Source organism: Dipteris shenzhenensis, chromosome 7 (genome assembly GCF_047967505.1).
Source record: "Dipteris shenzhenensis isolate YYH24624 ecotype China chromosome 7, Dip_SZ_1.0, whole genome shotgun sequence".
Lineage (NCBI taxonomy): Eukaryota > Viridiplantae > Streptophyta > Polypodiopsida > Gleicheniales > Dipteridaceae > Dipteris > Dipteris shenzhenensis.
In genome coordinates this window covers 2,673,965-2,690,972 of record NC_141602.1, presented here as the reverse complement: position 1 = coordinate 2,690,972, position 17,008 = coordinate 2,673,965, and the positions used below count along the sequence as shown (strand labels likewise).

Sequence of the window (17,008 nt, the reverse complement as noted above, 5' to 3'; positions counted from 1 at the left end):
CTATCCAGTGGAATCCTGGATATTGTATAATGCACGTCGATATGGCCCTTGTCCCTAGAGGGGAGCCCTTAGGGGCCATATCGTAAGTTGCATTTTTGAAATTTTAATTGTATTTTTCTAGATGTATCTCCATGCAACCACAACAATGGGTCGTTGGAGTTATTTTAGCGCTATTTTGGTCATAAACCAAGGAAATTGTAGTCCTTTCCTGGTATTTTAGTCCTTGTTGCAATAAATATAAATGAGGGCAAAAGTATAATTTATCAAGTGAAAATCGAGCAAAAGAGATTACAATGTACATCTACGTCCAATAACATGTTATATAACAATGTACATCTACGTCCAATAACATGCTTTTTACCAACCCTTTTTGCCTCCAGGGTATTTTGGTGGGGATTCAATATTTCATGCAATGGCTGGTCAAGCTAATGATGGTCAAGGAACGCTTGGAAATTACCATGGTTTTTTTCAGCGTGGGATGCAAGGGATGCAAGGCAATGTATCTGGGGATATGCAGCCCGCAATGCCTAACATGATGTACAACAATATAGTGGCAGTGCAGGACAGGTTGGAGGGAATGCAATACAACCTCCATTTTTGCAGCCACATGTGAATGACAATCAGAGACCCAAAGGAAGGTGAAAGATGACAAGGAGGGTGAGGCAGTAGTGAAGTCTGAGACCTTTATGGGGCTCAGGACAAGTTGAAGGCTTTAACTTTTGTGTAGCATTTTGATGCAACCTTGTCAAGGGGAAACTTCACCGAGTCCTCAAAAATGCGTAAGGCAGCCAACTTCGTGAAGGGGAATGCTCTATAGTGGTGCACAAATTTGCTGCTCCAAAATAGAGCACCCACAAGTTGGGTTCAGTTTAAGCAGGTATATTGAGCTACTTGGTTGACCACTACCTTTGAGGTGGTTGTTATGACAACATGGCACAAGTTGGATGCAGCCAACTGTCATAACTTGGTAAAATACAATAAAAAGTTTTGGAAAGCCCTTTTGCCGGTCAGCTCTTATTGGCATGTGCCTTTGTCAAAACAAATTGAAAAATATTGTTGTGGGCTGCCAAAGGAAATTAGAGACTACTGCTTGAAGACAAGGGTTACCAACATGTCTTAGCTTATTGAGAATGCTACTACAGCTGATGCGAGTATAAAAGCAGTAAGTTTGATAATTTCAAGAAAGCAGGGAATCTAGGGAGTTCCCCTAAGCCTCCCTTTAACAAAGGGAAGAAGTGTGAAAGGCCAGGTTCCAACTGGCTGTCATGTGAGCAAAAGCAAGCCTTGATGGAGGCTAATAAATGCTTTCACGGGAAGGAAGAGGACCATGTGGCACGGGATTGGCGAAAACGCAAGCTCAAAGGGAAAGTGGATGATAGGGAAGAGCAAAAATGCAAGAAGCCTAAACCATATGTAGGGTTAATGCCGAATGTTATTAGTGAGCAGCCTAATGGCGATGCTACAGAGCTTTGCATGGCATGGGGCAAAGTGAGGGACAAGGACAGATTTTATATAATCCCTCTCAAGGGCTGTGATGTTTTGCTGGGTATGCCTTGGTGTCATAGAGTCTGCCCTTCACCTCCGGAGTGCTGACAGAAACTCAGTACGAAGACTTTGTATAAATGGATGCTCAAGTATGTGTGGGTGTGTGGATTTGTATGTGTGAGAGCATATTTTTATACTATGGTCTACACCCACTGTTGGGCGCTGATGACGTCAGTGGGGATGTCATAGTAGCTAGTCCCTGCTATGCATGATGGAGTTTATGGTTTTCAACCTTGTGAGTGACTCTCATGAGATTGAAACTGCACTATGTTGTGTTTTTAGAGGATGAGTTTGGGAATGTTCCTGGATTCATCTAGGTATATGCTTCTGCCGTATTAGCGGACATGCAAATTTCACCTTGTGAAGTTTTCGTCCAAGTTGCGGCCTGCTGGTATTGTGATAATTCTTTCTATCTTAAATGGTGCGTTGCCCTATCAGCTAGATTTAGATTTAGATGCTCGTTGAGGAGAGACTAAAATGAAAATGTTTAGACTTCACAAGCAGTTGTAGCTTGAATGAAGAGATTTTGGACTACCTTTTGATTAGCCTTCTCCTTTAGTGCTAGCCTTCATCATGGCTGAGTCTGCCCTTCACCTCCGGAGTGCTGACAGAAACTCAGTACGAAGACTTTGTATAAATGGATGCTCAAGTATGTGTGGGTGTGTGGATTTGTATGTGTGAGAGCATATTTTTATACTATGGTCTACACCCACTGTTGGGCGCTGATGACGTCAGTGGGGATGTCATAGTAGCTAGTCCCTGCTATGCATGATGGAGTTTATGGTTTTCAACCTTGTGAGTGACTCTCATGAGATTGAAACTGCACTATGTTGTGTTTTTAGAGGATGAGTTTGGGAATGTTCCTGGATTCATCTAGATATATGCCTTGGTGTCATAGAGTTCATGCTTTGGTGGATACCTACAATTGGAAGATCTCCCTGGAGCATAGAGGGAAGAAACATGTATTGGATGTCAAACGTAAGGGAGAGTCAGTCCGTGTTGTATCTGCTTCAGCTATGTGCTCAGTAATGAAACATTATGTTTCTGCGTATTTAGTTTTTGCAAAGGATAGTAAGTCTGACGATCCACAATTTGTAATCTCTAAGCTAGATAATGAGCGGACGGATTTTCTTAATCAGTTTGGAGAGTGTTTTTCGGACTCATTGCAACACGAACTTCCACCTGAGAGGCTTGAGGATCATGCAAGTAATATAGTGCTAGGCAGTAGTCCACCAAACATGGCACCTTATAGGGTGAGTGCAGCTCAGCAAGAAGAAATCATGAGCGTGGTGAAGGGTCTTTTAGAGAAGGGGCTGATTCAGCCCAATTCTTCCCCTTACTGTTCACCAGTTGTGTTAGTGCAAAAGAGTGATGGTTCTTGGAGAATGTGCATTGACTATCGTGCACTGGACAAGATATCCATAAAAAATAGATTTCCTATTCCAAGAATAGATGATATCTTGGATAGGTTGGAGGGGTCAGCCATTTTCAGTCGCATAGATCTCAAAAGTGGGTATCACCAGATACGCATTCGTCCAGAGGATGTGTCCAAGACCAGATTTGGGTTTTATGAGTTCTTGGTTATGCCATTTGGGCTTATGAATGCTCCTGCCACTTTTAATCAGATTATGGACAAAATCTTCTATGAGCATAGGTCTTATGTGGGCACTTTCTTCGATAATATGATCGTAGTACCTTTGCTCCTTCTCGTTTCTTCATGACGTTGGCAATGCAAAGAAGAGTGAATTCTTTGTGCTTGAGATTCATTTTTTGGGACACATTGTCTCTAAGGATGGGGTGCACATAGATCCTACTAAGATTGAAGCAATTTGCAATTGGCCATAGCTAAAGAATTTGCGTGAAGTACGAAGATTTTGGGGATTATGCTCTTACTACAAGCGATTCATATGCCATTTCATTGAAATTGCTTCACCTCTCTATGCTATGCAAAAGAAGGGAGCATCCTTCGTATGCGTTGATGATCAGATTGCAGCATTTGAGATGCTAAAAGAAAAGCTTAGTGTTGATCTTACCAGATCTTCAAAAAGCTTTTATGTCCAAGTTGATGCATGTGGAAGGAATGGCCTTGGAGCGGTCATCATGCAGGAAGGATGGGTAGTGGCCTATGAGAGTAGAATTTTACAGAGACATCTGGGAATTTATGAAAAGGAATTGCTGGCTGTAATTCACGCCCTTGCTACATGGAAGCACTATTTACTTGGGACTGATTTCACATTGCAGACATATCATTAGTGTTTGAGATATTCCCTCATTGAGACAAAATTATCTGAGAAGCACATGTGTTGGGCCAATTTCTTATCTATATTTCACCTCCAGATAGTATATGTGGAAGGTAAAAAGAACGTAGTGGCCGATGGATGCATTGTCCAGGAAGCCTCAGGTTTCCGCAGTAACCATTGCTCACCACACTGAGTTGGATGCAATGAAGGACCAATATGTTCAGGATGAGGATTTCTCCAGGATTTATGACCAGCTGTCTAATAATCAGCGGCATGACCATTATACTCTTAGAGATGGCTTCATTATGATGCATGGACGCTCTTGTGTCATAAAGCAATTAAGGTCAAAGGTTATGATAGAAACTCATGCTCCATCGTATGCAGGGCATAGAGGCATTGATGCCACGGTGAAAGTAGTGGAGCACTTTTTCTATTGGCCAGCTTTGAGACGGGATGCGGATGCCTTTGTGAGAACATGCATCATCTGCCAAAAGGTCAAGTTTGACAAGCAAAAGACACCTAGATTGTTGCAGCCATTGCCATTCCCAAGTAGACCGTGGGAGAGCATTGCCATGGATTTCCTATTTGATCTTCCTAGGATACCTATGGGGAATGATGATCTCCGGACTATTATATGTCGGTTCTAAAAAGAAAAGATACACAAAGGTAGTAAGTGTAGAAGATGTTTGCTCTTGGATAGATTTTCTTTTAGATAATCTTTACATCACAATAGGTGATTCTTTGTTTCAACAAGTTATAGGAATCCCCATGGGCACTAATTGTGCCGTCTTTTTAGCAAACTTTTATCTTTTCACTTAAGAATTTGAGTTTATGCAACGTCTTATTTCTATCAATACCTGCCCTATCATTTTACATAAGCTCAGTCAAGTTAGGCGTTTTATAGATGATTTATTTGTACCAGATGTTCCTAACTTTCAAGACTTTATGTACAAAGACGCTAGAGCTTTTGGAGAAGGAATCTATCCTCGTGACTCTTGTGAACTGAACTGCACTTCAAAAGGGGATTCTTGTGTTTTCTTAGATCTTAGACTTTCTCAATCTACCATAGGATTAGAGGTTGATATATACGATAAACGTGAACAACCTGAATATAGTGGTTTACACATTATAAAAATGCCTCACATTGACTCAAACATTTCTGATTTGGCAAAATATGGAGTCATTTCTTCCCAATTCCATAGATTTTCCCGCCTTTGTACAACTAAGGAGTCTTTTATCACTCATTGTAGTAATTTGATCACTTTACTATTACACAAGAGGTATAATCCAAGGAAAATAATGAAAAAAGTTCGCACATTCTTAGATATGAAGTCTTTTATCTATGGTGTTTCGGCCTTAGGTTTGTTTAGAATGATTGAACTTAAGCTGAAAACAAAAAGCGGGGAGCTGAATAGCCCGTTTTTCTTTTAGTTTCAAAAGAGAGTTTGTTTGAGTATACTTGTGCTTTCTAAGTTAGAAATGTATTTTTGCCTCTTTGCAGAAACGAGACATAAGTGTAAAGTGCCTTTTAACTTTTTATGTTTTAAATAAGAGAGAGAGAGAGAGAGAGAGAGAGAGAGAGAGAGAGAGAGAGATTCTAGTTTTTTGGAAGTTTTTGTTTCTTGACTTGCTTGTTTATTTTTGCTTAAGTCACCTGCTTCGTTTCTTCTTTATTTCTTGTTTTCATTCTCTTTTGTTTTTTTGACGTATTTTAGCAAGCACTGGGTTTGCCCAAGAGACTCCGCGGGTCTTTAGAAACCCAGTATAGCTGCTTATGCTTGGGCACTGATGACGACATAAGTGTTGCTTTGCTTGCTAAGTATGTCTTCCTTTTGCTTTTCATAAAAGTTTTTGTTTACCTCTTTTTTCTTCTCTTTCATTTTCTCTTTTATTTTCTTTGTAGATTTTTGATCTTTAGAACAACAAAAAATTCTAAATTTGTATGATTGGACTTATTCTAGTCTTACAAAGGTATATTATATGTCGGTTCAGCAAGCTGCCACACTTCATTCTGGTGAGGAAGAAAATTACAGTGGATCACATGGCAAGGTTGTTCATGCAGAAGATATGCAAATATCATGGGATGCCTCAGTCTATCGTGACAGAGATCCATCTATGACGAGTCTCTTTTGGAGAGGGCCGTTTGATAATATGGGAACTACATAAAGCTTTTCATGTTCTTTTCATCTTGAGTCAAATGGCCCTCTTTAAGTTTCAGAGAAGTTAAGCGATGTAGCTTACAGGTTGAAGCTACCGGATCATTGGAGGATTCACAATGCTTTTCATGTGAGTCTCTTTAAGCCTTTCAAGGGTGATGTGCGAGAGGATATGCTTGTTGAGATGTAGCCAGAGTTTGAGGAGTTGGATAAGATCTTAGGTCCAGAGCAGATTTTGGCAAATAAGAAAAGGAAGATGAGAGGTAGAGTTTCTCGTGAAGTTCAGAAATTATTTTTCATTGCATGCATAGTGCCTGGAAGAGGATAATCTGGTGGATACACCTGAGTTATTGCAGCTCTACCTCGAAGCTTTTCAGCATGAGCTGAGTTTGGTTGCTTAGATATCTAGAGGTCACTTAGTGACATTGTATGCTTCACCCGAGGTACTGCTCATGGTGTAGGCAAGGTTGATTTCATGGTTTAGGCAAGGTTGGTCAATTTACAGAGTGTGAGGGATTAGGAGCTATTGGGTAGGCAAGCTTCCGAGCACACCTTGCCATGGCGGACCATATTTTCACGCGGAGAGGTTTTATTGCCAAGGCCTCTTTTATGAGGAAAAAGAGAAAGAAAGAGAGATACAAAGCCCTTCCCAATATTTATTGTTCTTTGCTACTGGATGAGCCTGAAGTGCTATTGATGGGTGGGTCAGCCAGTAGATTCGGCTGTGGCGTATGTTGGGCATAGCTTCCACACTGCTCCGCAAAGTTTTAGCTTTAGCTATTACCTAGTTACGGCCTTGGAAGAGAGAAGGCAGAGATGTCCTTCCTCCGAGAAGGTTGTTATGATGAAGACAGAGATAAGTGTCCTTCCTAAAAAATGTCCTACCTAATGGCTCTACAACGTCTAGGCCTTGGTTATTATCTAGTTAAGCCCTTTGGGAAAAAAATATGTTTCTTCTCAATACGTAAAAGTTGAGCTTCTTCACCCATATTTTGTTGTCACCATGTTCGAAAACCTTGCTACTATTCACATTGTCCATTCAATTGCTTGGGCTCGTGTTGAGCATGTATGAGTTGGCTTAGTCTCTTGGTTTCCTCTTTAGTTGGCTTGTCATAAACAAGGAAGGTGGAACTAATTCCAGAGGATTGTTGATGAAGGCCGTTTTGTTCTTTGTAAATGCTGGAAATTCGAAAGGAAAGACGATATATGCTACACTAGGTAACTAGATGGAAAAAATATGACATGTATTGAATTTGTTTGGAAGTAAGCATATTTCTGCAACCAATTTAAACATGTGAATGGTTTTATTGTTTTTCTTGCTAGAATTAGGGAGTAGAAAAAGGCTTGTCATGTATTTGATGTAATAATCATGAAAGTCATAATTAAGACCATATAGTGTCCTTAAGCCATTTCATATATCATTTTTTGCTTGCATGATTAGCAAGATTTAGTCTTATGCCTTCTACATGCCTTATGTTGACCAAGAAAACGAAAGACCTTATAATGGAAGTAATGTAGCAAATAAAGTTTCACTAACAATTGTTTATGGTAAAGTATGTCTAAAGTCATGGATACAAAATGGGTTGCTACTTGCATGGAATACCTCACATGGTGGTATATCCACTTGAATGATACTCTTGCAATGTGTTGCTATTTAGATGGCCATATGGGGAGAGCCAACTCATGCATGCACGGATTAGTTTAAAAGGATGCTCATTGATTTTTAGAATGTGCATGCATGACCGATTGTATTTTGTCATTGCTTTATGCAATATTTGAGCTTGAATGTAAAATAAAACAATTGTCTACAGGTTCACATTTGAAACTGAATGTGAAAGAAACAATTGTCTACAGGTTCGATATCGCCTATATGGGGAGTGGGAGAAAGAAGAGGAACGCATGCCAATGTTGGTTGCAGCACGCCAAACAGCCAAGGTAAGTGTGTAATGTTTAATTTTAGAATATCCCTTTTCCACCATGAAATTGAAGTTCCACGTTTCATCACACCGTTTTCACATTGAGAGTGGACGAGCGGAGGGCATACCCGTATCTGTACTTGATGTGACCAGTAGGAGATTGAAATTCGCTTTCAAATTCCTTGTATACGATGAGATCAGAGTTGGCCGTCGCTGTCTCTTTTGGGACGATTTTCAACCCTTATCTAGTCTGTTGTCCTACCTAGATCCATGCAAGCATTCGACATAGGAGCATTTGCTCAAGGACAGGTGGACGAGATCAAGGTGTACAACTAGACTCCATTCAGAGTATGATCACTGAGTTTTTCCAACAAGACAGAGTTGAGCAGCAGGGCTTATGGAGATGGCAGATCCGAGGACGAGATCAAGTGACATTGTAGACTCACCAATGGTTGAGGCTAGGGGACCTTTCCTCCATGCTCACGAGATTGGGGACACAGTTGACGAGAGTGACAAGTGCACTCATTTGTCGCAGGACCATTGCTCAGAGACCATCAGTCTTAGCGATTTTATCACATGCTTTATGCCAGCCTCATACGTCACCGATCCCCTCTTATGCTTGACATTTCCGCCAACTTCTAGATGACCACCACAATGACGCCAGCCTCGATCTTCTCTATGAGCTCAGAGATTTCTCTCTATGTCTCGGCATCGCTATCATTATGGCTCTATTTTGTCTCTGCCATGGGTGCTGATGCCCGCTTAGAGGCTCCAACCGTTGAGCTCGTTGTATCAGGTTCATTTAGTCTCATGGCCCTTCATCTTACAAAGGTTTTTAATAATCTCTCTCTCTCTCTCTCTCTCTCTCTCTCTCTCTCTCTCTCTCTCTCTCTCTCTCTGTGTCTCTCTTGTCGTTCGTCGTTTGCTCTCCCACCCGTCGTCCGTCGTCTGCTCTCTGTCCGTTATCCGTCTTCTTATCTCGTCAGCTCTCCGTCCGTCGTCTGCTCTCCCACCCGTCATTCGCTCTCCCACCCGTCGTCTGTCGTTTGCTCTCCGTCCGTCGTCTACTCTACTCCGTCCCTCTCCGTGTGTCACCCCCCCTCTCCATCCGTCACCTTTGTACCCCCGTCCGTCGTCTGCTCTCTCTATCGTCCATCACTGTCACGAGGATGTGAAAAGTGATGTAAAGTATCTTCGTAACTCAACCAACGCTTAACTCGGGGTTAACCATGGTTAAGTGTTGTAATGGTTTGGCCGTGAGGGACTGGTTAGAGGAAGTGCACACTTCCTAGAAGTCTCTAGGGGCAAAGTCTAGGTGCACCACTAGGTCCTAGGGACAAGGCAAAGGCTTTAAAAGAGGAAGGACAACCAACATTGTCCTTGGGATGGGGGCTAGTGATGGGATATCTCAAGGTGTATGCCCCAGGCACACCTTGGGTTCTATGTGTGTGTGCTAGAGGCACAGTTAGGTGCCCATAAGCACTGTCAGGTGGTGGTAGATGCCACATAGGATGATTGAGAGATTCTAGGAGCTGATTGAGGAGATGATTGTGGAGCTTGGTGGCTCATGTAGAGGTGCCTACATATGGACCTCACCCTTCTTCATTCCATAAGCAAGCAAGCATTCTCATTTCGTGTTCAGCTTCATGCTTTCCTTTCACTTCTCCAACATGGTATCAGAGCACTATGATCCTCCTTGAGCCCATTTATGCCATGTCATCATCTTCTTCTTCTTCTTCACCTTTCTCTCCATTTTGCCCCTTTCTGCCCAACCACTTGGAGGGATGAGTTCTCTACCTACAAGCAACCATTCCCAGGGTCCTTCTGGTTGGAGAGACCCTTCATATGGGCGACCTTCCACGTCAGAGGAATTAGACAATGGTGCCTACAAAACCGCGCAAGAGACGCCTTCTTCGTGACGCTATTTCATGCAATACGACTTGCTGGAGCAGCCATTCCGAAATTCCTTTGAGCCACGCTTGCACAACAACATGAGCTAGCCCCTGTCCAGATTTGAAGTGAAATGGTCCATCAGGGAGGGAGAAATAGACGAAAAACCAGTCGACATTCAAGCTGCTGGCTATGGCGACGTGACGCGGCATTTCGCCTCTCTTCTTCAGTGGCTCTTCTCTGGTATACCAGCTTTATTTCTACCTAGAAAGCCCTCTTTTCTTTGCTTTGAAGAGTGAGATACAAGCCCTCCAAGATCAGGCCTCTGTTTTGGACAGTTTTGACAATGTTATGAGTTTGGTGCTACATTAGATGCCACTTTAGCATTTCTGATGTTTTAAAGTGTTGAATAGCATCAGTACAATTGTGGCTACAACTTTCCTCTAGGTTGCTATACTTGGATTTGCTTGGAATACTTTCATTTAGCCACCTCTATGAAGCATGCTGAAGTATCATTTCCATTATGATTTTTAGTATGGAATTTGGTTACAAGTCTTTGCTACACTAAATGCTTGTACTTTGAAGCTTTTCAACTCTTTCTAGCCTTGTAAGAGAGTAGACACTGCCCATTTTGGGTTAGACCCTCTCATGGCTAGCTTCTTGAATATGGATAAGTTCAATGGTAAAGGCTTTCACACATGGCAGATGAAAGTTAAGTTTGCATTGATGAGGGAAAACCTCTGGGAGCTTGTCAAACCTGCTTCAACTTCTTCTTCAAGAGCCTCTAATGCTGGAGAATCCTCAGCTCCTACACGCCCAGCACGAGATTCTGCTAGAGAGGAGAAAGCCTATGGCATTATTGCTCTTGGCTTAGGAGATGACTATATTCATCACATTTCTGATTTGGAGTCTCCTTCTGAAGCTTGGCAGAAGCTTGATAATATTTTTGGTGCTAGCTCTCACATCTCAAAATTGTCACTTAAGATTGCTTTCTTTGAATTGAAGATGGCTAGTGGCACTCCCTTGGCTGCCCATGTCAATCACATGCGGAGTCTCATGACTCAACTTGCTTCTATCGACTCTCCAATCACTACAGATGATGCAATGGCAATATTGCTCAAAAGTATGCTGAAGATTATGATCATGTTGTTACCACTTTGAAAAATCTTCCTAATCCTACTCTTGAAGGTCTTATTACTGCTCTTCAAGAAGAAGAAAGGCACAAGGAACTCCGGAGAGGCAATGACATAGCCTATGCCATAAAAACTCAAATGGGCAAGTCTCAACCTTGCAAACATTGTGGGAAGACTAATCACCTCTCAAAAGATTGCTTCAAGATCAATCCTTGCAAATATTGTGGTAAAAAGAATCACCATGAAAAGTTTTGTAAGGCAAAAAAGGAAGCAACTTCAAAACCAGAAACTGCCAATTTACTTTCAGTTGATGTGCCTCCACAAGATGAGGCCTCCTATGAGGATTATGATTTTTGAACCATCTCCATATATGCTCCAGATCTCTCTTTTATGTTGAGTCAAGGTTCTCTGCTTGGATAGTCCTCCAAAATGAATGGAATAAACTATTGTGTTCTTTGTAAACACCTCTGGTCACCATATGATGTAGGCCATGTGTATGTGTTTTGCTCCATGGTACCTCCTGCAGACATTGTGTGCATGTATATGCAGGGGAGATAACCATTGGAAGGTCTTATATGAAGGACCCAGGGAGCAATCACATGATGGAAATGGATATGGGGCACATAACAACTTGATGTGATTGATAGATAACATGAAGTACAATGCCCATTTTATAGGCTGGGAAGCCTCATCTTCTGACATCACAGGTGAGATCACTAGCCTCCACCTCACACACCTAACTCACGTAACTCTAGGACTCTAGGACACCTTCACACCTACACAACTGTAGGACACCCTCACACTTGACTTTATATTCTAACACCCCCCCATGAAGGAAAGGTGAGGGACTACTCGAATGGAACCAAGAACAGAACATGACAATGACGGAGTCTGCTAATCTGTGCAATGTCTTAACTAGACATGGCTGCCATGCCAACTCAGAGGCTGAAGTTTGAGCATGGTTCAGAGGTTGGACTCAGCACTCTCATGGCTTTACGTTCCAACATAACTCAGAGGCTCATGTCTTAACATGGATGCATGACCAACTCAGTGGTCTAGACAACTAGAGCAAAATGAGATCCTATCAAAAGCCAATACATGGCTCCCACAGTACATCCCCCTCCTGACTCCATAACAGAATGGTGGGGAGTCAGACACGAAAAAACAAGAAAGATTACAACATTTTAGGAGGACACTCCAAGGCTGTGAACCTTTATTGACTCAATGACACACAACTCATTATTACAAGCATTTTGGGGAACTACCCAGGGTAGAGTACCCAAGCACATCAAGCTTATGTAGGAAAATAAATAGATCTCCCATAGATCTCCCAAGCTAGAAGATGTTCCCTCTGCAGCTGTCGCACAGAAGTGTGCACATTCCTGCATGTCGATCAAGGTGTTGATGAAGTCCTTGGCAAGAATGCCCTCGAAGGATATGTCGGTGAAATCCATGGGAGCAGCTACGGAGGGCAATCAGCTTATGACTCTCAAAACGTTGAGTGGAGAGGAACCAATATTAGAGTAGAAGACCTTAATTTGGGTCAATCTTAGCAAAATCCCCAAATGCTTACATGATACAGGATTCAATTCTGATTAGGAAGAATGAAATTCAGAAAAGCCCCAAAATTTTGAGGAGCTAGTGCATCAAATGTGTCATCAATAAGAGGAGAAGAGGGCAAAATCAAGAAGAGAGAAGCTGAAGGTAATCAACTTCAACTGGGTGACATTTTATGCTTTCAAGGGGGAGCTTCAATCCCAGCGGCGCCTTCAACAGAGATGCGCAACTTCGTGTATGAGTGTTTTCTCCTGCATGGTATCTTAAATGTACGCTGATATCTAGAGGTGGAGTACGCTGATAACTTGTAGAACTTGTGCTGGAAATTGTGCAAAAAAATGAGTACGCTGCCCACAAAGCAATTGCTGCTGCATCTGCTATGATAAGGAGCGCCTTGTTCTGATTGACGATGCAGATTACTAGAGCAGAGATAGATGTGCTTTGCGATTGCAATCCATCTTTATTCTGCTGTCCACTCTCATGCGATGATCAATAGTGATGACCCACCATCAAGCATGCCGTCTGAGCTTCTGCCTTGAGCAGAAACATCAATGCTTAAATCTTTCCAGAGATGGTCATGCAAAGGTGTCGCCCATCAAACTTGAAGCTTTCTTGGATGGGATCGAAGCTATCTCCATGAAAGACGGCAATGGACAATGGCAGGCACAGCTGGATTAGTGACCAAGACTAGACAGCTGTAGCCTCATCAGGGCAGAAGAGTACAAGGGATGACATGCAAAAAGAGAAGGAAGGTGGTGAGAAGAATGAGGAGGAAATGGCAAGTAGAATGGTGCAGCATCAGGGAAGATAGCAGGCAGAAAGAGGAGAGTGAGCGCACTTCAACAAGGGAGAGCCAGGAAGAAACATGGTTGGCTTTGATACCACATGAAGGAACCAGGGAGCAATCACATGATGGAAATGGATATGGGGCACATAACAACTTGATGTGATTGATAGATAACATGAAGTACAATGCCCATTTTATAGGCTGGGAAGCCTCATCTTCTGACATCACAGGTGAGATCACTAGCCTCCACCTCACACACCTAACTCACCTAACTCTAGGACTCTAGGACACCTTCACACCTACAGAACTGTAGGACACCCTCACACTTGACTTTATATTCTAACATTATATATCCCTTTGTTTACTTCACACCCTTGGGAACCCTTGCTAGCATGAGATCCTAGCCATAGATTTATCCTTGACCACCATGAGATGGCATGAGAAACTATGAGACTAGATGTATCCTTGACATAGCCTGAGGCATTCCCTTGAGGGGGGTTTGATGGGATATCTCAAGGTGTACGCCCTAGGCACACCTTGGGTTCTATGTGTGTGCTAGAGGCACAGTTAGGTGCCCATAAGCACTGTTAGGTGGTGGTAGATGCCACATAGGATGATTGAGAGATTCTAGGAGCTGATTGAGGAGATGATTGAGGAGATGATTGTGGAGCTTGGTGGCTCATGTAGAGGTCCATAAGCAAGCAAACATTCTCATTTCGTGTTCAGCTTCATGCTTTCCTTTCACTTCTCCAACAGTTAGGACTTTAATGAAGGGGAAAATGGCAAGGAGGAGGTGCCACTTGTCATGCATGTGTATGCATGCCCTTCCCCCACCTTCCATCTCTCTCCCCTCACTCTCCTAGAGGTGTTGGACGTTTCCAGTTGAGCTGTTTCAAGCCTGTTTTCAGCCGTTTTCAGTTTGTTTTGACTGTTCCAAGGCTAGTACAAACTTCTATGAAGTGCCAAAAGTCATTTCTGAACTTTTTGAAAATTTTTGTACGGACTGTATGGACGTCCGTACGGCTGCACGAAATTTGTACAAACGTGTTCAGCTGCCTCCATCAGGTGCCCGGGGTTGTCTTTTGCTGTGTTGGACCTTTGTGCACATGTTTCTGGCTGCATGGTGGCTTCTGGATCTGTTCAGGAGTTGTTTTGGACCAGTGCAGGTTGCAGGAGGAACTTTTTCTGTTGCTTTTGGCACCCTTTCCTAGTAGGACTCAAGCACAGATCCCGAGGCAATCATTTCGGGGCAGATTTGTGGACCATCTTTCCTCTACAGCTCTTTCTTGTTCACCCTCCGCTCTCCTTCATTTCTCTCTTGACTTGATTGCTGGAAGACACGTGCACCTTGCGGGGAGCCTGGACAGAGGATAGGTGCGAGGAAGAGGAGCTCGCCTCTCTGCCACAGACAGCGGGAGTTGGTTTCAAGTTCTGTTTTTCCTTCTTCTTTCTTGCTTTGCAGCTTTTTGCAGTGCATGTGTGTTGTTTGCAGTTCTTTCAGGACTCCTACAGGTTCTAGCAAGCACCCAGAGGCAAGGGTGATCCTGTGGAAGGCCTAAGGACAGTGTGGATGCATGTGATAGCCTTGAGGCTGCGTTGAGCTCAGTTTGCTAGTGGTTTGGATGCCTGAATGCCTCTAAGTTGGGTGAGATCAGAAGTGAATGCCTGAGTATGCCTTGCCAGTGGGAATTCTAGTGGTGCACTTGGATTAGATGCCTTGAAGACAAGTAGAGGATTTGCAGAGAGGAACAGTGCAGGGTTGAACCCGTGTTGTAAAGCATTTCCATTTAGAAGCCTTAAATAAATGCCGTAAGGGGCGCCAAGGCATTTGGGGCCAGTGGGTGCACTGTGTACTATTTTCATTGAGCAGGGGCATTCTAGCCTCACTTTTGTTGTTGTTGAAGCTTGTTTCTTAGTTGTGCTAAGTGATTGAAGCTTGCATTGTGGCCATTTATGAAGTTTATGACTGAGTAGAAGAAGATCACTGCCCTTTTGTTTATCGAAGGCCGGTTTCAATCACCCCTCCGGTCGCCATCCCCTTCTCTCCGTCCATCACCTCTCCGTCCGCCCACCCCCCTCTCTGCTGCTCTAGCCCACGATTGTTACTCCCGCCCGTGACTCTTGGTTGTCCTTGCTACTTGTCCATACGCGTGCCTCCCTGTTGCCCGTCCATATGCACCACTCATCTGCATGGGACTTTCCTACTATAACGTCCTAGATGGCGCCATGGCAGCAGCTGCTTCCTGGACACAGTTCGCTACTCCCACGCCCCTCCTTGGCACATAAATAGGCCACGGGGGCCTGCTATTACCCCGCCACCCATAGGCGCTTTCAAGCTCAAGCATGGGGACCCGGGGGGTGCGTCTACCCCCAACAAGACTGTGACTAGCCCACAAGCCAACAAGACTACTACACAGGGGCTTTTTCCCTCCACCTAGTTATCGAGGCCACCCAACAAACGTCTCAGCCCTGATCAGCTCCGAACCTGCAAGAACAACGAGAAGATCAAGAAAGTCAGTATCAATAACAAGAAAATGCTGAGAGGGAAGCTTCACCGTCAGTAGGACAGAGAAGAGTTACCAGCATACTTGAAGGTGGCCAGCCCCACTCGCCTCAGGCTCTGCACTTGCCCGGAACCTGCACACTGCCTGCACATTCAAGAAGGCTGCAAGGACAATCAGAAAATACCAAGAGAGCTACCAAATATTTTGAATTTTCAGAGAAGGGGGCCATGGAAGGCTCACCGGATCAGAAAACCAGACTGGAAAAAGACATGAAATTACAGCATAATTTGGAGCAAAGGGTAGAAAGTAGAGGATGGGAATGCCAAAGCATGTTTATCCACTATCAAAGAGGTATGTAAGCTACAAGATGCTGAAATTGAATGCTTACAAAAGAAATTGGAAGAATACAAGAAGGATGAGATTTAAAACCTACGTGCTCAAATGAATGACAACATGAAGGGATGGCAAGAATAAATGCATGCAAAATGGGCAAAACAAATTGGTAAAATGCAGGTGGATATGATGCGAGATATGGACAAGGAAAACAGTCTTCTTACATCCAAGATTGAGAGCTTGGAAGCTCAGGTGATTAGTCTCCAAGATGAGAATGTAAAACTGAAGGCAAATACACATAGAGATGAAGGGGAGCTTCAGCCATCTCTACATGAGGAACTGAATATCATTAGGGAACAAATGAAGCAGCTCAAGGGGGCAAAGGGAACTTCAGAAGAAGGATGCAAGATTATAGATGAACTGAACTTTGAGAATGAAAAAATCAGAAAAGACTCGGCATTTTTGCAAGACACCATGCAGGGTTAATATGCTGAATTCACATAGAAGATCAAGAAAGGAGAGGTTGCAATCTTGGAAGGGAGAGATGTGGTCAAGAAAGGCATGGATTTCTCCAAGAAAGAGTTCATTTCAGATGCTCTGGATGAGGATAAAAGGAGAAACAATAATGTTTTGGTTCAAGGTCTCACAGTGGGAGACACTCCTATGGCAGATGCAAAAGCCTTGTTCACCAAAATGGGTGTGTTCTTGACACGTGAGACAGCTTGGAGAGTTGGCAAGCCTGATGCACCCACAAGGCCGCTTGTGATGAAGCTCTGCAATCTTGGAATGGAGAGATGTGGTCAAGAAAGGCACGGTTGCCTCCTTGTTTAGGGTCGGAGCCCGACCGACGGGGGTCATAGTGGCCTTGGTTAGACGTAGAGCTAAGACCAGGAGATGTACCAAGACTGCACCCTTGAGAGGGCGACATCGTTCTATTGCTGACCTCA

At 43.4% G+C, this 17,008-nt stretch overlaps 1 protein-coding gene across 1 annotated transcript in view; it reads left to right on the top strand.

The window, feature by feature from the left end:
• Positions 1-17,008, top strand: part of THO2 — a 189,945-nt gene that overhangs the window by 123,068 nt on the left and 49,869 nt on the right. The window contains exon 16 of the mRNA XM_087377253.1: positions 7,796-7,876. Coding sequence (XP_087233379.1) covers positions 7,796-7,876 — 81 coding nt within the window. The remainder of the gene's footprint in view (positions 1-7,795; positions 7,877-17,008) is intronic.